Source organism: Somniosus microcephalus, chromosome 30 (genome assembly GCF_052327205.1).
Source record: "Somniosus microcephalus isolate GS21.2 chromosome 30, FLI_Smic_1.0, whole genome shotgun sequence".
NCBI lineage: Eukaryota > Metazoa > Chordata > Chondrichthyes > Squaliformes > Somniosidae > Somniosus > Somniosus microcephalus.
Window position 1 is genome coordinate 26,903,589 of NC_141016.1, and position 24,381 is coordinate 26,927,969.

The window sequence follows — 24,381 nt, forward strand, 5'->3', positions numbered from 1 at the left end:
TAACTGGTAAAATAGATAAGGGAGAACCAGTGGATGTGGTGTAGTTGGACTTTCAGAAGGCTTTCGATAAGGTCCCACATAAGAGATTAGCGTGCAAAATTAAGGCACATGGCATTGAGGGCAAGGTATTGACTTGGATAGAGAACTGGTTGGCGGACAGAAAGCAAAGAGTTGGAATAAACGGGTCGTTTTCCGAGTGGCAGGCAGTGACTAGTGGGGTACCGCAAGGATCGGTCCTAGGACCCCAGCTGTTCACAATATATATTAATGATCTGGACAAGGGAATTGGATGTAATATCTCCAAATTTGCAGACGACACAAAGCTGGGTGGGAGGGTATGCTGTGAGGAGGATGTCGTGAAACTCCAGTACGATTTGAACAGGTTGGGTGATTGGGCAGAAACATGGCAAATGCACTATAATGTGGATAAATGTGAGGTTATCTACTTTGGTGGCAAAAACAGGAAGGCAGATTATTATTTAAATGGCAATAGATTGGGAGAAGGGGAAGTGCAAAGAGACCTGGGTGTTCTTGTGCACCAGTCGCTGAAGGTAAGCATGCAGGTGCAGCAGGTGGTTAAGAATGCAAATGGTATGTTGGCCTTCATAGCAAGAGGGTTCGAGTACAGGAACAAGGATGTCTTGCTACAGTTGTACAGGGCCTTGGTGAGACCACACCTTGAGTATTGTGTGCAGTTTTGGTCGCCTTACCTGAGGAAGGACGTTCTTGCCATGGAAGGAGTGCAGCGAAGATTCACCAGGCTGATACCTGGGATGGCAGGAATGACGTATGAGGAGAGATTGTGTCGATTGGGCTTATACTCACTGGAGTTTAGAAGATTGAGAGGGGATCTCATCGAAACCTATAAAATTCTGTCAGGCCTGGACAGACTAGATACAGGAAGGATGTTTCTGATGGCCAGGGAGTCCAGAACCAGGGGTCATAGTCTAAGGATAAGGGGTAAGCCATTTAGGACTGAAATGAGGAGGAATTTCTTCACCCAGAGAGTGGTGAACCTGTGGAATTCTCTGCCACAGAGGGCGGTGGAGGCCAGTTCATTAAATATATTCAAGACGGAGTTGGATATATTTCTTAAGGCTAAAGGGATCAAGGGATATGGGGAGAAGGCAGGGACAGGGTACTGAATTTGGATGATCAGCCATGATCTCATTGAATGGCAGAGCAGGCTCGAAGGGCCGAATGGCCTACTCCTGCTCCTATCTTCTATGTTTCTATATGCCAGAACTGGAGAATTTTAGCTATGAGGAAAGATTGGATAGACTGGGGTTGTTTTCTTTGGAACAGAGGAGGCTGAGGGGAGACTTAATTGAGGTGTATAAAATTATGAGGGGCCTAGATAGAGTGGATAGGAAGGACCTATTTCCCATAGCAGAGAGGTCAATAACCAGGGGGCATAGATTTAAAGTAATTGGTAGAAGGATTAGAGGGGAGTTGAGAGGAACTTTTTTCACCCAGAGGGTGGTGGGGGTCTGGAACTCACTGCCTGAAAGGGTGGTAGAGGCAGAAACCCTCATCACATTTAAAAAATAGTTGGATATGGACTTGAAGTGCTGTAACCGACAGGGCTACGGACCAAGAGCTGGAAAGTGGGATTAGGCTGGAGAGCTGCTCTTCGACCGGCACAGACACGATGGGCCGAATGGCCTCCTTCTGTGCCGTAAACTATGATTCTATGATAATCCATAAAATCCATGCTATATCATCAAATACCAAGCATTGTCAGTGACCATGGCAACTAACCGGGTAACCCCTGCATTTAGATAACTGTTATTGTACTTTATATACATAATAAATAATAATGTTTATTTTGCTATTATTAGTTATTGGTTGTTAACTAGAACTAATTCCATTGCACAAATGACTTTCTCATTATGTTTGTTGTGATTATTAATCTTTATTTTGTTTTCTGCAACATTTCAAAACTTGCATTGCAGGTATTTCCTTTAGGAATTACAGTCTATGATTCTATAATTGTGCATATATAATCCATGTTTATACCCATATATAACCCATATATATAACTCAATATAACCCATATATATAACTCATATATAATCCAAATATATAACTCATATATAACCCATATATGTAACCCATATATATAACTCATATATAGCCCATAATATACAACTCATATATAACCCATATATACTCATATATAACCCAACTCATATATAACCCAATATACAACTCATATATAACCCAATATAACCCATACATAACCCATATATAATCCATATACATAACCCATCTATACAACCTAATATATAACCTATATATAACTAACTCATATATAACCCATAATAATATATACATAACCCATCTATATATAACCTACATATAACCTATATATAACTCATATACATAACCCATATATAACTCATAATACATAACCTATATATATCTTTATGAATGAATAGTTCTGTGTATGGTGAGCTGCAATGTGTAGTCTCTGGTGTATCCCTCCGCCAGGTCGCTGGCCTGCGGGGAGCCGCCTCATCGCAGTGCAAGCAGTGTCTCGGTTCGCGCGGGGGCTAGTTCGCTGGGAGCTGCAGGTGAATGGGAGCGGAGTTCAGGCAGGACCCTGGGCAGAGTGCAGACAACACCGGGGCAACATGAAGCTATCTGCAGAAAATGACACCCAAACTAGGGAAAGCTCAACTTTAAACAGCGACATACAGGTAAGAGGGAAGGGACATTGTTGGATTCACAACAGGTTCACACTGAGTGAGTTTAGATTGTGTCTCTCTGGAGTTTAAATTGTGCTCAAATGTCTGTATCTGTGCATGTTGCATTAACTCAGGTACGTGCATATTTTAAATGTTTGGGTTTATATTGTGTATCTAGATATAAAACTTCAGATTGTAGACTGTCCCAGCTTTAAATGAGAGAGATATTTCTTTTTCTTTATATATAGAGAAAATCCAAAGTCTCTCCAATCTGTCAATAAAACCTACTTTTAATGGACGGAGAACCCGCAGCAGACTAAGATTTAACACTGAAAGGAACGTAACCATTGTTAGACTCTCCCGTATACATTTACTGAATATATATCTAAACTATGCAACATACAGATTTAAGACTTGCAGCTAGTAGTTACTAAATAGTTTTTTTTTTAGAGTACTGTGCACAGATCTGATCTCCATATTGCAAAAACGATATACATGCACTGGAGAAGGTGCAGAAAAGAGAGGTTATAACTATCAGGAAAGACTGAACAGGCTGGGGCTCTTCTCAGGGAGAGAGAGGGCTGAGGTGACTTAATAGAGGTCTTTAAAATCATGAAGGGTTTGATAGGGTAGAAGTAGAGGTGTTTCCACTTGTGGGGGAGATCAAAGCTAGGGGCCATAAAAATGAGATAGTTAGCAATAAATCTAATAGGGAATTCAGGAGAAACTTCTTTACCCAGAGAGTGGTGAGAATGTGGAACTCGCTACCACAGGGAGTGGTTGAGGAGAATAGTATCGATGCATTTAAGGGGAAGCTAGATAAACACATGAGGGAGAAAGGAATAGAAGGAAAAGCTGATAATGTGAGATGAATTAAGACGGGAGGAGGTTCGTGTGGAGCATAAACACCGGCATGGACCTCTACAATGTCTCCTCTACATTGGGGAGACTAAACGCAGATTGGGCGACCGCTTTGCGGAACACCTCCGTTCAGTCCGTACGGGTGACCCTGAGCTTCCGGTCGCCTGTCACTTTAATTCACCGCTTCACTCCCACTCTGATCTCTCTGTCCTCGGCCTATTGCATTGTTCCAATGAAGCTCAACGTAAGCTCGAGGAACAGCACCTCATCTTTCGATTGGGCACTTTGCAGCCTGTCGGACTCAACATTGAGTTTAACAATTTCAGATAATAATCCCTGCCCCCATTTTTCATGCTGTATGATTTTTGCCACTCCCATTTGCAACATTTTATCTTTCCTGCCTCTTACAAAAGTACAGGATGTTCTTTCTATTTCTTCCTCCCCTCCTAACCCCCCCCCCCCCCACCGCCCCGCTGTCTCTGCACCTGCGTAATATCTGTTACATCTCCAGCTTTTTCCAGTTCTGATGAAGGGTCCCAGACCTGAAACGTTAACTCTGTTTCTCTCTCCACGGATGCTGCCTGGCCTGCTGAGTATTTCCAGCATTTTCTGTTGTTATTTCCAGCATGGACCAGTTGGGCCGAATGGCTGTAGATTTGATGTAATTCTATGGAAAGCCCGACTGTGTGCATTCTTCTAGTTTCTGCAGACCAGTTCTTGGGTCTGCTGGTCCCTGTGGGGAAGTGCTTGGCCCCAGTTCATTCTCAGCATTACCAAGACCACCAACTCAACAGTGGGGAGAATGGCCTGAGTGGGCCTGCTCCCCAGCACCCTCCCTGGCATCATGCAAGGTTGCCCAAGAGTTTTGTCTCACTGGGCCACCATAGGTTCTGACTATGGAGTGGGGGCACGTGCAACGTTTAAATCCACAAAAGGTGTTACTATCAACTTGAGATATATCAATATCCATTATCCGGCACATATCTCAAGTTCCTGATACTGGCGTATTTTAAAGCTGATTTAGGATCTTGCACCAGTGAGGCCACAGTGATAACAGCCCTTTTCCAAACCTGCAGGCCCACAATAACAGGGATTACAGCATAGAAACAGGCCGTTCAGTCCAACCAGTCCGCGTTGGTGCTTATCCTATACATGAGCAGTATCCTAACCCCGTGTGCCAGCCCGGTTCCCATACCTCTTTATTCCCCATTTCTTCAACCGCCTACCTAACCTATTAAATATTGTTAAACCGAGGCCCTGTCTGCCCTCTCAAGTGCATGTAAAGGATCCCAATGGCACTATTTCGAAGCAGAGCAGCGGAGTTATCCCCGGTGGCCTGGCCAATATTTATCCGTCAACCAACATCACTAAAAGAACCGATTATCTGGTCATTACCTCAATGCTGTGTGTGGGAGCTTACTGTTTTTTTTCCAATCGCCCGCGAGAGAGCGTCTAGCAACTCTTTTCCAGGAACAGTAAATCTCTTGGTTCATTTATTGCCCCCGCCTCTCCAGTGCTTTAAAGTAAGACTGCATTCCCATCTGTCATTCTCACAGCCATGCTATGCTGCCTCACCATTTGTTATACAGGTAGACTATCCTTTATCCGAAAACCTCGGGACCAGCCGTGTGTCGGTTTTCGGAGAATTTCGGATTTCGGAAGGTGGGTCGGCAGGGGTCCGCGGGGGGGTCGGCGGGGGGTCGTGCGCACGACTTACGCTGACGCTCAGCGTAAGTCGGCGGGGGTTGGGGTCCGCGGGGGGGTCGGCGGGGGGGTCGTGCGCACGACTTACGCTGACGCTCAGCGTAAGTCGGCGGGGGTCGGGGTCGGCGGGGGTCCGTGCGGGGGTCGGGGCCGGCGGGGGTCCGCGGGGTGGTCGGCGGGGGGTCGTGCGCACGACTTACGCTGACGCTCAGCGTAAGTCGGCGGGGGTCGGGGTCGGCGGGGGCCGGCGGGGGTCCGCGGGGGGGTCGGGGCCGGCAGGGGTCCGCGGGGGGTCGTGCGCACGACTTACGCTGGACTTACGCTGACCAAAAAAACCTTCGGTTTTTAGAGGGTTTCGGTTTTCGGAAGTCCGGATAAAGGGTAGTCTACCTGTATTAAACTTTATTTGCCATCATCTCTGCCTACTTGCTTTAATCTATCTGCCTATCCCCGGTCTCCTGGCCAATATTTATCCCTCAACCAACATCACTAAAAACAAATTTATATGTCCATTATCACATTGCTGTTTGTGGGAGCTTGCTGTGCGCAAGTTGGCTGCTGCGTTTCCTACATTACAACAGTAACTACACTTCAAAAAGTACTTCATTGGCTGTAAAGCGCTTTGGGACGTCCGGTGGTCATGAAAGGCGCTATATAAATGCAAGTCTTTCCTTTTTCGGAGGAATCATGTGTTTTCCAAAGGAAACATGAGAGAGGCGTTCTTCTGTGGTGCGTGCCTGACTCAGAGACGCGGGGGGCACAATTTGAACCTAACTCGTTCGTCGGGACACTGACGCTGGTCTTGCACGCCGCCCTATTTTACTCTCCAGTGGAGTCAGTGTAAAACCAGCATTCCTCCCGATCCTGTGGGTTTCCCGCCCAGCGTGATGGGTTAAAATTGAAAGAAAAACAAAAGAAAGACTTGCATTTATAGAGCGCCTTTCACGACCACCGGATATCCCAAAACGCTTTACAGCCAATGAAGTACTGTTTTGAAGTGGAGTCACTGTTGTAATGTGGGAAACACGGCAGCCAATTTGCACACAGCAAGCTCCCACAAACAGCAATGTGATAATGACCAGATAATCTGTTTTAGATATTGATTGAGGGATAAATATTGGCCGGGACACTGGGGATAACTCCCCTGCTCTTTTTCTAAATAATGCCATGAGATCTTTTATGTTCACCGGAGAGAGCAGACGCGGCCTCGGTTTAACGTCTCATCTGACAGTGCAGCGCTCCCTCAGCACTGCACTGGGAGTGTCAGCCTAGATTTTTGTGCTCAAGTCTCTGGAGTGGGACTTGAACCCACAACCTTCGGACTCCGAGGTGAGGGCGCTACCCACTGAGCCACAGCTGTGTCAGTTACACAATTAAATTGGCCCCATTCTTGATTCATTATCTGTCTTTTATCCATCAACTTAAAATTTTTCCTCCGAAACTTGCAGCACCCTTTTGTGTAAATAGTGAGGAACTGAACGAGCCAGGAGACTGTGGCGTGCAGCCTAGGCCAGAGTGATAGGAAAAACCAGGCCTCACACATGTGATGGTCTGGAGTTTCTGTTTATTCAGCAAGATAGGAATTATGCTTTGTAACTGTAAAGTTTATTCAGCGGGTTAAGGGTTACTCACTGTGTAACTGTATGGAATGGCTGTTTATTGAACGGGAAGATTTACAGCTTGTGTAACACGAGCTGATTATGCATTCAGCAGGTTAAGGGGTTATACTCTTCATAACGAAGAATGCTGTCTCCGAATCTACTCAAGATGTGCATTTATCTTGTACACTTTGCATTCTTTCGCCCCGCCCCACCCAATTCCCACACTAAAGGCTGTGAAGAGAGCCAATTCCTAGCTCTCTGCCTCTGCTGTTGTATAACTGGAATGTATGCTGGGTTGTTATTGACTTCCCTATTTCTCCTCGTCCCCCCCCGGGTAAGTGTTTATTTCTGGCTATTTCCCAGTTGACCGACCGAGCTTAAGGCCAATAAGCCAAGTCCTGTTTTTGGAATTGCCAGGTTTTACCAGGGCATAACTTACCAGCTGTCTCTAGGAACTGGGGCCACTTCTAGTGCACAGGCAAATATCGAAAATCCTATAAGAAAAACCAGTGTGACTTAGGGGGAGAAATTGACCTCCTTTGCGCCTCCCGTCAGTGCTTCGGGGGTGGGGGGGGGGGAGCGATAACGGGGCGCTAAGGGCTTACCGACTGGCCGTGGCAAAATTACCGACGCCCGTGAACTTCCATGGCGGGGCGCTAAAGCTTGCCGTCTCGATCTCCTGTGCCCCGGAGATGGTGACATCATCCGGCGCATGGCGCCCTGGGTGTAGAATTCGCTTCCGCCCCCTGCAGCATCGCCAGGCGTCAACAGGCCGGCCGCTTGGGGAGTGCTGATTAAAGGCAGTGGTGGTCAGGTAGGCCAACAAGTAATAATGTCCCCAGTGACATGAATCAGTCATTCATGAAAGAAAGACTTATGAAATAATACTGAGCAGCCTATGGGTGGCGCTGTCGAGAGAGAGTATAAATACTCGGGCACGGGCCCAGCTTGCGCAGGACATTCTTAACAGGAACTAGTGAAGGACACAACTAGACCTCCATGTTGTATAACAGTTGATTAAAGCTTTGTTTAACGCTTAGACCAAGTGCCTAGTAGTTTTCTTACGTCACCCAGTGTGCTGTATTTTGATGTTTTATTCCCAGCCCGCGATTGATCAGCCCTGCACTCTCTTGGGCTGCTGTGCGCGTATCGCCGGTGCCGTCGACGACCATTCCCAGCCTTCGATGACCGCAGCATTGGCCCTTCCCTTTAAGGGAGGGAAGGAGCCTGCAAAACCGGCAGCGCTGCCCTGAACATTGCTCAGCGCTCTGCTGCTACTGCCCTGTCGCTCCCTATAGCGCTCTAAGGGAAGTGGTAGCGCCCGATTTAGCGCTCCACTTCCCTCTTGGAGCGCTAAACTGGAAGTTCCCGTTGGAATCAATTGCGTAGCGCCCGGCGATACTTTTGCGCTCCCGCTAAAGTTAGCTCCCAAACGGGGCACTACGCAATTTCTAGCCCTTTGTCTTTGATTCTGATTGTTTGGCCTTTGCAGCGATGTGATCTAAAGAAAGAATGTTGTCTCCGAAGTTATATACTTTTACAACCTCAGGGCATCCCAAAGTGTTTTACAGCCAATGAAGTACTTTTGAAGTGTAGTCACTGTTGTAATGTAGGAAACAAGGCAGCCAATTTGCACAGCAAGCTCCCACACACAGCAATGTGATAATGACCAGACCATCTCTTTTAGTGATGTTGGTTGAGGGATAAATATTGTCCAGGACACCGAGGATAACTCCCCCCCCTGCTCTTCTTCGAAATAGCACCATGAGATCTTTTACATCCACCTGAGAGAGCAGACGGGGCCTTGGTCTAACGTCTCATCCGAAAGACACCACCTCCGATAGTGCGGCACTCCCTCAGCACTGCACTGGAGTGTCGGCCTAGATTTTTGTGCTACAAGTCTCTGGAGTGGGACTTGAACCCACAACCGTCTGACTCAGAGGGAAGGGTGCCACCCACTGAGCCACAGCTGACACTTAGGCGAGTGATTCCCTGGCTCTGGCTTGCTGTAGCGCCAGCAACTGGGTCCACATTGTGCTGTGTTTTTAGATGCTTTCTACTTTCCGAGAATGCTATCCATTAATGGTATTATTTTCCAATTCTGAATGCATTGACTCACTAAGGAACTATTGCATGACTGGTGGTCACCTCCTGTTCCCTCATTTATGCGCCCCTATTCATGCATGAACCTTGACCTGTGACTATCGACAATGGAGGCCGTCACTGCCCACCAGGCCTGCCGTCACCCAGCATCCACGTATATACTCGCAGAAGAGCTTGCTGCACAGGAGCAGGAAGCCAGTTTAACTCTTTCTCCCATCCTCGAATCCACAGGAGCTGCCGCTGGTCCAACTCGGGCTGAAACCTAGGACTTCCGGGTCTGTGCAGTTCAGACAAGAGACGGACCAAAGTTCTCTGGCCCAAAACATCAACATATCTTTTTTTCCTTCATAGATTTTGCTGATCAGTGGAATGTCTAGCATTTCATTTTCGATCTCCAGCACTTCGCCTCTGAGCCGTTGAGATGGTACAATCAAAGTTCTCCTGTCTCAGTCTAACGTAAAATAACATTTGGATGACTTGAGATGGGGGGCAGTCCAAATGGACCTTCTCTGTGCCCCAGTGGCTGGTTCTGTGGTTGGCTTCAACTGGCCCTGCAGGACGAAAGTTTAAATATGGCCTAAGGGGACGCAAAGCAACTAGCACCTGGGCACGGCGCCGCTAACGCTTCCCGCGAAATTCAGCAGGAGGTTAGCGGCGGCGGTAGCCGGTAACGCCCCTCGGCACTGACGTCACCGCCGTGCGCAGCATCCCACTCGCGCCCCGGCTGCAAACTTGGGTCGCGCCCCCTGACCTACCGCCGGACGCTATGCCCGACAGGGTCAGGGGGGCATACATGCGGCCGGGGCGGCGATATTTAAAGGGGAGGTGCTGGGTCACGGTTCGCGCTGTGCAAGGCCCCTCCCCAAGGGGAGGAAGGCCTGCGCGTGGCACTGCGGCACGCTACCCTGCTTGGGGCGCTACCATTGCATTTTGGGCGCGGGGGCGCTAACTTTTTCGGGGCACTAAAAGTGGTGTCCCGGCGAAGTTAGCGCCCCAAAGGGAACGCGACCCAATTTTTGCCCCGTGTGAGATCTGAATCTTGCAGCAAGGAATGTAAAACGGTAATGAAAGTGGGTATTTAAAAGCCACCCAGCTTTCGTAGATTTTGGGAGAATCTGCATTGTCAGGAGTGTAGCTCTGATTCCCCCGCCCCTCACCATCCCCACCCCCCACCCCGCCCCAAGGAATTTCCTGTTTTTTTTGAGAACATTGTCTTTCTTTATGGGCGCCCTGGTGAAAGTGAAGGATTGTACATCACTGATGCTCTTTGCATGCTCTGTTTCACTTTGTTCTGTCTGTGAATCCGAAGATCTGATAAGAATCTAGTGAGCGCTGGCGTGCGAACTTTGTATTCTTTCGGTTCGCTGAACCCTTCGTTTTGATTGATATTGTTCTGCGCTTGTTAAACATTTCACAAGCAAGGAACCCCTGACAGACTGCACCAAATATTAGTGTTTTTGAAAAAAGTGAATCACTTCTTTGTGTGAAGTCCATGACTTCATCCTCACTGCTCAACCAGCACAATGTCCCATGGCGCCTCACAGGAGCGTTATCAAAGAAAATTAGACGCTGAGCCCCAGAGAGATATTAGAACAGGTGACCAAAAGCTTGGTCAACAAGGTAGGTTTTAAGGAGCATCTTAAAGGAGGAGTGAGAGGTGAAGAGGTTTAGGGAGGGAATTCCAGAGCTAAGGGCCACAGCGGCTGAATGCATGACCGCCAATGGTGGAGCGATTAAATTCGGAGATGTGCTGGAGGCCAGAATTGCGGGAGTACAGATATCTCGGAGGGCTGTAGGGCTGGAGGAGGTGACAGAGGTAGGGAGGGGCGGGAGGCTGAGAATTTTAAAGTCGAGGCGTTGCTTAACCGGGAGCCAGTGTAGGTCAGCGAGCCCTGGGGTGATGGGTGAACGGGACTTGGTGCGAGTTGGGATTTGGGCGGCAGAGTTTTGGATGAGCTCAAGTTTATGGAGGCCGGCCAGGAGAGCATTGGAATAGTCAAGTCTAGAGGCAACAGCCTGGATGGGCTGAGGCAGGGGGCAGAGTCCAGTGATGTTACGGAGATGGAAATAGGCGGTCGTAGTGATGGCGCCAATGTCTGGTCAGAAGCTCATCTCAGGGTCAAATACGACACCAAGGTTGCGAACAGCTACTTGCAAATTACTTATGACTGAGTTTGGCGTGGACAGTGCAGAGGTGAACCTTGAATAATTGCGCTATCTCTGAGACTGTGTGTGTATTGTGACCCAGACTGTGCAGCATTGATGCATTTTCTCTTTGCTGCCGTCCGGCAGATCCGATGCCAGAATTGCTTAGAAAGAAAGACTTGCATTCATATAGCACCTTTCACAACCTCAGGAAAGCTATGCACAACCAATTACGTTCTTTTGAAGTGCAGTCACTGTTGTCATGTGGGAAACGTGGCAGCCAATTTGCGCACAGCAAGCTCCCACAAACAGCGATGTGATAATGACCAGATAATCTGCCTTTAGGTGTTGGTTGAGGGATAAATATTGACCAGGACTCTGGGGAGAACGCCCCTGCTCTCTTCGAATAGTGCCATGGAATCTTTTGCGTCCACCTCAGAGGGCAGATGGGGCCGCGATTTAACGTCTCATCCGAAAGACGGCACCTCCGACAGTGCGGCACTCCCTCAGCACCGCACTGGGAGTGTCAGCCTGGATTTTGTGCTCAAGTCTCTGGAGTGGGACTTGAACCCACGACCTTCAGAGGCGATGAGTGCTGCCATCTGAGCCATGACCATGAGAGTTTAGGACCTAGTTATCAGTCAGTCTTTTTGCAGAGTAGGTCCCGCTGCTCTGAAGAATTATCGGGCCTTGTGTTGCTTAGGCCAAGGAATCCAGCCCGTCTACAGCACTTGCCCAAACGTTTCCTTCAACTCATCGGAAATCTCTCTGGGTAGAGGAGATCTGGCTGTGACGACAGCCCAGCCAGCGCATCACCAGACTGGTTCCATTCTACAGGCAGAGGAAACACGGCAGAGAGAGACTAAAATATAAAAGAGCTGGTGGATAGTTTAGTCTCTCTCTGCCGTGTTTCCTCTACCAGTAGAATGGAACCAGTCTGGTGATGCGCTGGCTGGGCTGTTGTCACAGCCAGATCTCCTCTACCCAGAGAGATTTCCGATGAGTTGAAGGAAATGTTTGGGCAAGTGCTGTAGACGGGCTGGATTCCTTGGCCTAATTACAGGCATTGTGTGTTGGGGAAGGAATGGGGAACCATTCCGAAGCAACAGACAGCGGCTGAATCCTCTTCCTGCAGGTTACTGGGAGCCAGAGCTGTGTAGGTGTGCCCCAATCATTAGATCATTGTAAACCAGATTAGATTCGTGATAAGAGCTCACCCTAGGGGTGTGGGGTTGGGGTGGGGGTCGGAATACAATGCATTCCTCATCAGGGTCATCGGCATGGCGAATACTTCTAAACTACAGACAAACTTCTCACATCTTTAAGTGCTTTGTTTTTTACATTTAAGAGATGTCCGTCTAAAATGAACTTCAGTCGAAATCAAGTAGATTTAGAACAGTGGGTGCGGCCGCATTCATTGCCACTGTACCTTCTCGGCATCTTGTGCTTTCATTTCAGACCGGCTCCTTAACCCCCTCTGTTTTTCACCTGTCCCATTTTTCTAACGATTCCCCTGGACCTTCCAAAGCTGGTAACTGTTCACATGACCTTTGTTTCTTTAATTTCTTCAATGCTGCTTTCCAACATCCAACAATCATTACACGGGTATCGCCTCGAACGTTGTAAAACATCCCAAGGCGCTTCACAGGAGCGTCATCAAACAAAACTTGACACCGAGCCAAGGAAGGAGATATTAGGACAGGTGACTAAATGCTTGGTCAAAGAGGTAGGCTTTAAGCAGCATCTTGGGATGAGAGGGCTGTCCTATGAGGAGAGATTGAGTAGAATGGGCCGATACTCTCTGGAGTTTAGAAGAATGAGAGGTGATCTCATTGAAACATACAAGATTCTGAGGGGGATTGACAGGGTAGATTCTGAGAGGTTGTTTCCCCCGGCTGGAGAGTCTAGAACTAGGGGGCATAGTCTCAGGATAAGGGGTCGGCCTTTTAAGACTGAGATGAGGAGGAATTTCTTCACTGAGGGCTGTGACTGCTCTACCCCAGAGGGCTGTGGATGCTGAGTCTTTGAGTATATTCAAGGCTGAGATAGATTTTTTTTTGGACTCTAGGGAAATTGAGGGATATGGAGATCGGGCAGGAAAGTGGAGTTGAGGTGGATGATCAGCCATGATCTTATTGAATGGCGGAGCAGGCTCGAGGGGCCGAATGCCCGACTCCTCTTATTCCTTATGTTCTTAAAGGAGGAGAGAGATGGAGAGGTGATGTTGAGGGAATCCCCTTTAAACTGCCACTTGAACACAGCAGAATTATCCTCCCAAAAAACCTCCTGATACCAGAACACAGCACTCGAGCAGAACCTGAACGAGTTAGTGAAATGCAGGTGGAGCTTTTGCTGTCCCGCATTCTTAAAACCAGCAGAAAGCTTGCTCGGAAAGGTCACCGCAGCAAATGAAGATAGAAAGAAAGAAACAATTTGCATTTCAATAGCGCCTCTCACGACCTCAGGACATCCCGAAGTGCTTTACAGCCAATGAAGTACTTTTTGAAGTGTAGTCACTGTTGTAATGCAGGAAACACAGCAAGCTCCCACAAACAACAATGTGATAATGACCAGATAATCTGCTTTTTGTTATGTTGATTGAGGAATAAAATATTGGCCAGAACACCAGAGATAATTTTTGCCTCGCACCATCATCCCTTTTGTCTCTTAATCTCTCCTGCCTTCCGCCCTATCACAGACCTCCCCTTTTGTTCTTTCCTCCCCTCCCCCCTCTCCCTGCCCCTACACTTGCTTAAAAACCTCTTCCATCTCCAGCTTTTTCCAGTTCTGACAAAGGATTATGGACCTGAAACGTTAACTCTGTTTCTCCCTCCACCGATGCTGTCTGACCTGCTGAGTGATTCCAGCATTTTCTGTTTTTACACCAGAGATAACTCCCGTGCTCTAATCGAAATTAGTGCCATGGGATCTTTTACATCCACCTGAGAGAGCAGACGGGGCCTCGGTTTAACATCTCATCTGTAAGATGGCACCTCAGACAGTGCAGCACTCCCTCAGCACTGCACTGGAGTGTCAGCCTAGATTTTCGTGCTCATGCCTCCGGAGTGGGCCTTGAACCCACAGCCTTCTGACTCCGAGGCGAGGTGTGCTACCAACTGAGCTACTAAGGCTGACCAGGTATGCAGCCAGGGAAACAAACAGGAGCACTGAAAAGCTGAGCTTCCATCTCTTCAGTGCTGGAGACAGCTTCGCCCCTGAGATGAGCGTCACCTTTGGCCTCTGAGGCTCCAGGGGCATCAGGCCCGCTGTCCATCTCACTCGGGGAGCACCGCACAAGAGCAGTAGATCAGGAGCACAAACACCTAGGTGACCTGGCGCAAAGCGTAGTCACGGTGCGCCGAGGCAAATGCAGGCAGGCGATTTGAAGTGTTAGATCAATGAGCTCGGAAGGGAAGCAGAGGCAAACAATCGTAATAGAAACATAGAAACATAGAAGATAGGAGCAGGAGTAGGCCATTCGGCCCTTCGAGCCTGCTCCGCCATTCAACGAGATCATGGCTGATCATCCAAACCCTAGCACCCGGTCCCTACACCGACAGCCATCCCACCCAAGCCCTATCCCCGTAACCCCGTAACCCCACGTATTTAATCCTCCCTAACACTAAGGGCCAATTTTTATCATGGCCAATCAACCTAACCCGCACATCTTTGGACTGTGGGAGGAAACCGGAGCACCCGGAGGAAACCCACGCAAACACGGGGAGAATGTGCAAACTCCACACAGACAGTCACCCGAGGCCGGATTTGAACCCGGGTCCCTGGCGCTGTGAGGCAACAGTGCTAACCACTATGCCACCGTGCTGCCCATCTCTGCCCATCTGCCCATCGTCTCTGAATGGAAAACATAATCGGTTTTCAAAATAACTTGAATGTAGAGAAACGTTGTTCAAAGTCGAGGAAGAACTTGAGGAAATGGCTGGAAGTGAAAGAAGCCACGAGCTGAACTTAAATTGAAGAACAGTCTCTTCACACTTGGACTGACTGTGTTATGGGATGGTCTGTCGCTTAGTGCAGTCAATACTGATGGATAAATGGGAACTGGGAGAATTCTGGACACAGCAGGTAGAAGGACAGAAACCTTGTTAGTGAAACACATGTTGGTGTGTGAGAATTCAAGAAAATATTAAGTAACTATGTGTTAAATGATTTACAGAGTGGGTGGTTTGTGTCTAATGGTTGCAGCTCTGGGTGCGGTATTTTAAATGAGGGCCTTCCACTCCAGATACTGTTTCATCCTACTTTTATTTTTGTGTCTCTCTCTCTTTGCATTAGAACATTACAAACCTACCAAAACCGTCCACAACAGCCAATCATCTGGACAGTAAGTGCACTCGAAAACAGTCTCGATTGTAAAATGTCAGGGATTATATGGCGGCCCCAGTTATCGTTTGTTTCCGTGGTGACACTGTGTGCTGCCCCCCCCCCCCCCCGCCAATGGGTGGACTTGGATCGGACCGCAGAAACCGCGTCCGTTACAAATTGCTCCAATTAATTCATCTGTTCGAGCAAGATAGCCGCGGAAGGTTACCCGGCTCTGGCACCTCCTTTGAGGCAGCTGACTTGATGTGGGGACAAGCGGAGGTCAGCGTCCTCTTCCCGTGGCTGCAGAACTTGGCTGGTGAGAGGCACGCTCAATTTCTGTGCCACAGCATCCCTTCACTCTGGCAGGGGGCACCTCCAGGCACGCCGTGATCTATTTTTTTTTCCTCGGTGCTAGGGGGGTCCCTGCTGCTTTGGGTTAGCAGCGTTCTCCAAACCGCTCTTGATTTTGTTCACCGCGCACAGGTGGCCGAAAGCTGGCGGACCTCTGCACCTGGTGTTGGTCACGGGGTTGTGAGTTGCAATGAAGTGGTCGATTTTACCAGTACGCAGCGATTTGAGGAGAGAATTCGAACGAACCGACAATCGCTGTCTTACCCAATGGTCCACTGGGAAAACCAGTCCATCTCTGATTTACACCTAATTAATGATATACCTGTTACTAGTCTAATCTGCTGCTTTTCACCTCTCCTACATTTAATAAATGGACCTGACACAAGACCAGAGGCTCCCGCCTGTTCACAGTCACACAAATGAACCACTGGCAGCGAGACAAAGTGGAATCGTTCCAGGTAAGAAATGTGTGATCTTGTCTTATCCATAAATATTTTGGGGCTCTAGGGGAATCGAGGGATATGGAGAACGGGCGGGGAAAGTGGAGTTTTGAGGTTGAAGATCAGCCATGATCTTATTGAATGGCGGAGCAGGCTCGAAGGACCTTCTGGCCTACTCCTGCTCCTTATTCTTGTGTTCCTTCAAAGCAATGCTACTCATTGGGCTTGGGATCATGATATGCTTATATTGCAGGTACCTGATGGTTTTGCTGAGGCAGAGTTTACATTGCAGGTATATCAGCCCTTAATGGGATATTAATAGTCATGCTAGATCCCTTCGGTCTACTGCAATGCTAGAATTAATTTCATCCATTGAATCAAACACCATGACAGTGAAGGCTTCCATATTGAACATGGGGGAACTCAATCTTATCATAGAATCATAGACTAGTACAACACAGAAGGAGGCCATTCGGCCCATCGAGTCTGTGCCGGCTCTTTCGAACAGTAATCCAGTCAGTCCCACTCCCCCGCTCTTTCCCCAGATCCCTGCAATATTTTCTCCTTCAAGTATTTATCCAATTCCCTTTTGAAGGCTACTATTGAATCTGTATCCACCGCCCTATCAGGCCGTGCATTCCAAATTCTAACCACTCGTGTAAAATTTCTCCTCCTGTCGCCTCGGGTTCTTTTGCCAATCACCTTAAATCTGAGCCCTCAGGTTATCGACCCTTCGGCCATTGGAAACAGTTTTTTCTTTATTTACTCTATCTAAACCCTCCATGATTTTAATCTGTGGCTCAAATCGTAAAACTATTTGGTTATGTGTCGATGTGTGGTAAGATTTCTTCTGCTATTTGCGGAGAAATTGTAAATACGTGATTTTAAAGAATGATTTTACAATGTTTCTACTACAACAACAACAACTTGTATTTCTATAGCACCTTTAACATTGTAAAACGTCCCAAGGTGCTTCACAGGATCGTTATCAGACAAAAATTGACACCGAGCCACATAAGGAGACATTAGGAGAGGAAAGAGGTAGGTTCTAAGGAGCGTCTTGAAGGGAGAAAGAGAAGCGGAGAGGTTTAGGGAGGGAATTCCGGAGCTTATGGTCCAGGCAGCTGAAGGCACGGCCGCCAATGGTGGAGGGATTAAAATTGGGGATGCGCAAGTGGCCAGAATTGGAGGAGTGTAGAGATCTGAGGGTTGTAGGGCTGGAGGAGGTTAAAGAGATAATAGGGAGAGGCGAGGCCATGGAGGGATTTGAAAACGAGGATGAGAATTTTGAAATCGAGGCTTTGCCGGACCGGGACCCAGTGTAGGTCAGTGAGCACAGGGGTGATGGGCGAAAGGGGATTGGAGTTAGGACAAGGCCTGTAGAGTTTTGGATGAGCTCATGTTTATGGAGGGTGAAAGATGGGAGGCCAGGAGTGCGTTGGAATAGTCAAGTCTAGAGGTAACCAAGGCATGGATGAGGGTTTCAGCAGCAGATGAGCTGAGGTAGGGGTGGAGTCGGACGATGTTACGGAGGTGGAAATAGGTGGTCTTGGTGAGTGTAGCTCTGATTTTCCCGCCCCTCACCACCCCAAGGAATTTCCTGTTTCTTTTGAGAACATTGTCTTTCTTTTTGGGCTCCTTGGTGAAAGTGAAGGATTGTGCATCACTGATGCTCTTTGCACGCTCTGTTTCACTTTGTTCTGTCTGTGAATCTGAAGATCTGATAAGAATCTAGTGAGCGCTGGCGTGTGAACTTTGTATTCTTTCGGTTCGCTGAACCCTTTGTTTTGATCGATATTGTTCTGCGCTTGTTAAACATTTCACAAGCGAGGAACCCCTGACAGACTGCACCAAATATTAGTGTTTTTGAAAAAGTGAATCACTTCTTTGTGTGAAGTCCATGACTTCCTCTTCACTGCTTAACCAGCACAATGTCCCATGGCGCCTCACAGGGGCGTTATCAAAGAAAATTAGACGCTGAGCCCCATAGAGATATTGGAGCAGGTGACCAAAAGCTTGGTCAACAAGGTAGGTTTTAGGGAGCATCTTAAAGGAGGAGAGAGAGGTGAAGAGGTTTAGGGAGGGAATTCCAGAGCTAAGGGCTACAGCGGCTGAATGCATGGCTGCCAATGGTGGAGCGATTAAATTCAGAGATGTGCAAGAGGCCAGGATTGCAGGAGTACAGATATCTCGGAGGGTTGTAGGGCTGGAGGAGGTGACGGAGATAGGGAAGGGCGGGAGGCTGAGAATTTTAAAATCGAGGCGTTGCTTAACCGGGAGCCAATGTAGGTCAGCGAGCACTGGGGTGATGGGTGAACGGGACTTGGTGCGTGTTGGGATATGGGCGGCAGAGTTTTGGATGTGCTCAGGTTTATGGAGGCTCGCCAGGAGCGCATTGGAATAGTCAAGCCTAGAGGCAACAACAGCCTGGATGAGCTGAGGCAGGGGGCAGAGTCCAGTGATGTTACGGAGATGGAAATAGGCGGTCTTAGTGATGGCACCAGTGTGTGGTCAGAAGCTCATCTCAGGGTCAAATACGACACCAAGGTTGCGAACAGTCTGGTTCAGCCTCAGACAGTTGCCAGGGAGAGGGACGGAGTTTGTGGCAGGGACCGAAGACAATGGCTTCGGTCTTCCCAGTATTTAGTTGGAGGAAATTTCTGCTCATCCGGTACTGGAAGTCGGACAAGCAGTCTGACAATTTAGAGACAGTGGAGGGTTTGACAGAGGAGTAATAATGAGGTAGAGCTGGGGGGTCATCAGCGTACATGTGGAAACTGACGCTGTGTTTTCAGATGATGTCGATGAGAAATAGAAGGGGGCCAAGGATAGATCCTTGGGGGACACTAGAGGTAATGGAGCCGGAAGAGAATCCATTGCCGCCGATTCGCTGGCTGAGATTAGATAGATAAGAATTGAACCAGGCAACTGCAGTCCCACCCAGCTGGATGACAGTGGAGAGGCGTTGGAGGAGGATGGTGTGGTTAACTGTGTCACAGGCTGCAGACTGGTCGAGAAGGATGAGGAGTGTTAATTTACCATGGTCACAGTCACATAGGATGTCAGTTGTGACTCTGACGAGAGCTGTTTTGGTTCTGTGGCAGGGGCGGAAACCTGATTGGAGGGATTCAGACACGGAGTTCCGGGAAAGATGGGCACGGATTCGGGAGATAACAGATGAGCAGAGTCGGGCAATGTTACGGAGGTGGAAATAGGCGGTCTTAGTGATGGAGCGGATATGTGGTCAGAAGTTCATCTCGGGGTCAAATATCACCAAGGTTGCGAACAGTCTGGTTCAGCCTCAAGACAGTTGCCAGGGAGAAGGACCGAGTCGGTGGATATTAAGGGAATCAAGGGATATGGGGCTAGTGCAGGAAAGTGGAGATGAGGTAGAAGATCAGCCATGATCTTATTGAATGGTGGAGCAGGCTCAAGGGGCCAAATGGCCGACTCCTGTTCCTAGTTCTTACATTAACAGCACTTTCAAGGACTTTTGGAGAGGAAAGGGAAGTTGGAGATGGGGCGGTAGTTTGCAAGGACGGAGGGGTCAAGGGTTGGTTATTGGAGGAGAGGGGTGATGACGGCAGATTTGAAGGAGAGGGGGACAGTACCTGAGGAGAGCGAACCGTTAACAACGTCAGCTAACAGCACACAGAGGAAACACTCTTTCGCGTCTAATCCACAGGCTTTGTGACTGAAACGGTAATGAGCTCGTGAGTTTAAAAATACCCACTGTACATTGATTGGTTGACTGGCGTTAAAATGAAATTTTGCAAACTACTTTCCAGGTATTGTAGCAGCAACGATATTTATTGTCCTCCTGCTGGGATTATACACCATTCTGTGGAAATGCATGAGTTTCCAGGCGAAAAGGTAAGAAGGGTGTCAACAGTTTGATGTGTTTGTCACTGCACGCAGTACAGTACTGACCTCCGTACACATACAGCAGACCAGCTGCAGAGCCAGCATCCTTCAATGCTCTCCACAATATACTTGAATTTATATTTTACAGCCAATAATTTTTGTATTAAGAACATAAGAACATCAGAAATAGGAGCAGGAGTCGGCCACACGGCCCCTCGAGCCTGCTCCGCCATTCAATAAGATCATGGCTGATCTTTGACCTCAACTCCACTTTCCCGCTCGATCCCCATATCCCTCGATTCCCCATGAGTTCAAAAATCTATCGATCACAGCCTTGAATATACTCAACGACTCAGCATTCGCAGCCCTCTGGGGCAGAGAATTCCAAAGATTCACAACCCTCTGAGTGAAGAAATTCCTCCTCGTCTCAGTCTTAAATGGCCGACCCCTTATCCTGAGACTATGGCCCCTAGTTCTAGACTCTCCAGCCAGGGGACACAACCTCTCCGCCTCTACCCTGTCAATCCCCCTCAGAATCTTGTGTTTCAATTAGATCACCTCTCATTCTTCTAAACTCCGGAGAGTATCGGCCCATTCTACTCAATCTCTTCTCATAGGACAGCCCTCTCATCCCAGGAATCAATCTAATATTGAAAGTTATCATAGCTCTGCATTTTAAGAAACTGTGGGAGTGATTTTGCCAATGGGGGCGTGTTGGAGGCGGGGCTGCTGCTTGTCGGGTTTTAGCCCCGCCTCCATCAACGTCTGGCCAACCCATGCTAGTTTCCCTTGATTGACCTTGTTAAGCCCACCCAGCAGGCTTAGCAGGCCAATTAAGGGAAAGCCGGTTACTGGTGATGTCAGCGAGTGACGTTTCATCTGTCAAGAGCTTTTGACAGATGAATTGTCATCGTTTGAGAGTTCTGTGAAGCAGTCAAACACTGATGATCTGTCTTCTAACTTGAGACCTGGGACACAGGCTTACTTAGAGATCTCTCCTGAGCAGAAAGCAGAAGGCTGATGCATTTGAGAATGTAGCGGCCACTCTGCTTTCTCTGCCGGTGAGATGAGGGACTCCCGAGACCTGAAGGGTTGAAGCCTGGAGGAAGAAGCAAAGGTAAGTAAAGCTTTTAAAACCCTTAAGACTCACCTCACACACTTACCTCTGCACACATGCACCCATCACTCACCTGCACACCGGACATCTCGGCCCCTCCGACCCCCGCAGACCCACGGCTCGCCTCACTGACCCTGGCGAGGTTCGGAGCCGTCAGGAAGCCCACACTTTAGGTGGCAAAATAGGGATTATCCAAAAAACTGCCTGTTCACTACCTGTGAACAGGCAGTTAATTGGCACTAATCCTCTTCCTGCCTTGAGGAGGCAGCTCGCAGCGCGGGTCGGGTACCCGCCTCCTGGGAAGGTGGCACGGAGACGGGATGGGTACCCGCTCCCAGATTCTGCCATTTTCCCGGCAGTCCCGCCTCCCCAGGGCTGGGAAAATTGCCCCCCGCCCCCCTGTGAGTGCAATATCTAACTCTGCTCAGCAACACCTCCTCCCAACATTCCCTCCTGCGGTGGAAATCTGTAATTCAAACAGATCCTAATGTGAGCAACAATTGGGGCTCCTTTTCACACTCGGCGGGTCGAGCGTGCCTTTGTGCAATAGTGCGAAACAGGCGATGGCGAGCCGGCAGCTCGTTTTACATCTCCTTCCCCCCCCCCCCTTTTACTTTCCATCGAAGTCACTCGGGAGAGATGGAAAACGCGACTGTCGACTCGCTATCGCCCGGTGTACACTACCGCATAAAGCCCCGGCCTGCCCCAGGGGCTCGGCTACGAGCCGTCACTTCTAGCTGATAATTTATTACCGTTGATCCCTTCCAAAAATGATTTTTTCCCCCCCCTCTCTCTCATTTCCTCCCCATCCCCATCTGCAGGTACAAAGGGAACAGAAGGTCAAGGCAGAAGATTCACCATCCAGCCGCAGTCTCCTGCTGACGGAAGGTTTAGCAGCATCCTGTACATCAGCCTGGACGGCCTAGCTTATTCCAGATGCTTCGAAGAGAACACACCTCTTTCGCTTGGGGAATTCACAGTGCTGGCTTGTCCGCACGCTAATCACGGCAGCATTTCAAACGGTGCCGTGTGCGGGTTGCATCTTACAAGCCTCTCCTAATTCTAGCTCACTTAAGAACGGCTCCTGCCCTTTATTAGTCCCCAGCTGTCGCCCCCACAATCCTCCATTAGCAGAAGTGGGTATTGGTTAGCGGGAAAGGTGTCTTTCTAGATGCGAGTGGAAACAAAATAGATGGGAGAATGGAACGGCAAACGAATTGTAAGTTTTTTCTTTTAGCCCCCCCTGACTTTCTGTACGTACAAGCGCCACTTTTATTGACGATTACGAAAAAGAAAAGTCAAATTAAAATACGAAGGTTGAAAACTGGCTGGATACTGTAGCCTCTTTGCTGTCTCAGCTCTTTCGACTTGGTCTGGATTGTGCTGATGCTCCGGTGTTCCATCAGGATGTGTCCTGGGGATTGAATCTCTTGTCACCAGCAGGGGGAAAAATGGCTTTTTGGTGTTTTTCCCTCAAATTTGGGCCACGTTTTGCTGATGTGACAGAGTGAAGAACATTCTTTCCTGCAGCCCCCCCTGAAGACGACTTTGTGTTGATGTCAGCTGTAGAAACATTGGGAATAATAAAAAAAACTCTCCTCATTTCAGTCCAAAATGGCTGACCCTTTATCCTGAGACTGTGACCCCTGGTTCTAGACTCCCCAGCCGGGGGAAACATCCTCCCTGCATCTACCCTGTCAAGCCCTGAAGAATTTTATATGTTGCAATGAGATCACCTCTCATTCTTCTAAACTCTAGGGAAATATAGGGCTCGTCTACTCGATCTCTCCTCGTAGGGCAATCCCCCCATCCCAGGAATCAGTCGAGTAATCCTTTGTTGCACTCCCTCTAAGACAAGGAGACCAAAACTCTGCACAGTACTCCAGGTGTGGTCTCACCAAGGCCCTACATAATTGCAGTAAGACTTCTTTACTCTTGTACTCCAATCCTTTTGTAATAAAGGTCAACATGCCATTTGCTTTCCTAATTGCTTGCTGTACCCGTGTGTTAACGTTCTGTGATTTGTGTACAAGGACACCCAGGTCCCTCTGAACACCAACATTTCCCAATCTCTCGCCACTTAAAAAATACTTTGCTTTTCTATTTTTCCTACCAAAATGGATAACTTCACATTTCTCCACATTATGTTCCATCTGCCATGTTCTTGCTCACTCACTTAACCTATCTATATCCCTTTGCAGCCTCTTTGCATCCTCCTCACAACTTACTTTCCCACCCAGCTTTGTATCATCAGAAAACTTGGATACATTACACTCAGTCCCCTAATCTAAGTCATTGATATAGATTGTAAATAGCTGAGGCCCAAACACTGATCCTTGCGGCACCCCACTAGTTACAGCCTGCCAACCCAAAAATGACCCGTTTACTCCTACTCCCTGTTTCTTGTCCATTGATCTTCAATCAATGCTAATATATAAAGGAAAGACTTGCATTTCTATAGTGCCTGGTCACGACCACCAGGCGTCCCAAAGTGCTTTACAGCCAATGAAGTACTGTCACTGTTGTAATGTAGGAAACGCGGCAGCCAATTTGCGCACAGCAAGCTCCCACAAACCGCAATATGATAATGACCAGATAATCTGTTTTAGTGATGTTGAGGGATAAATATTGGCCAGGCCACCGGGGATAACTCCCCTGCTCCTCTTCGAAAGAGTGCCCTGGGAGAGCAGACAAGACCCCAGTTTAATGTCTCATCTGAAAGACAGCACCTCTGACAGTGCAGCACTCCCTCAGTACTGCACTGTCAGCCTGGGTTTTCGTGCTCCAGTCTCTTGGAGTGGGACTATGAACCCACAGCTTCTGACTCAGAGGTGAGAGTGCTACCCACAGAGCTACTGGCTGACATTATATATTACCCCCAATCCCATGAGCCCTAATTTTGTGCAATAACCTCTTGTGTGGCACATTATCGAATGCTTTTTGAAAATCCAAATACACTACATCCACTGGTTCCCCCTTATCTACCCTGCCAGTTACAACCTCAAAAAGCTCCAACAGATTTGTCAAACACTATTTCCTTTTCATAAATCAGTGTCGACACTGCCCAATCATATTATGATTTTCTAATTGCCCTGTTATCACGTCCTTAATAATATCCAGCATTTTCCTGATGACTGATATCAGGCTAACTGGCCGATAGTTCCCTGTTTCCTCTCTCCCTC

General features: G+C 48.3%; 1 protein-coding gene across 1 annotated transcript; it reads left to right on the forward strand.

Moving 5' to 3' along the window:
* Positions 1 to 2,472: 2,472 nt before the first annotated feature.
* Positions 2,473 to 23,186, forward strand: LOC147098041 (uncharacterized). Its single transcript, XM_085971265.1, has 5 exons — positions 2,473 to 2,702; positions 15,398 to 15,446; positions 16,165 to 16,236; positions 20,007 to 20,091; positions 22,021 to 23,186. Exons 1-5 carry the CDS (start codon positions 2,637 to 2,639, stop codon positions 22,079 to 22,081), a joined length of 333 nt encoding a protein of 110 aa, XP_085827391.1. The 5' UTR covers positions 2,473 to 2,636; the 3' UTR covers positions 22,082 to 23,186.
* The last annotated feature ends 1,195 nt before the right edge of the window (positions 23,187 to 24,381 follow it).

What these genes read in the sequence shown, in the direction of transcription:
- LOC147098041 (XM_085971265.1), top strand. Translation starts at nt 2,637, where the DNA reads ATGAAGCTATCTGCAGAAAATGACACCCAAACTAGGGAAAGCTCAACT. An exon ending in CTTTAAACAGCGACATACAG is followed by an intron (nt 2,703 to 15,397) that starts GTAAGAGGGAAG and finishes TCTTTGCATTAG; the next exon opens with AACATTACAAACCTACCAAA. An exon ending in ATGAGTTTCCAGGCGAAAAG is followed by an intron (nt 20,092 to 22,020) that starts GTAAGAAGGGTG and finishes CCCCATCTGCAG; the next exon opens with GTACAAAGGGAACAGAAGGT.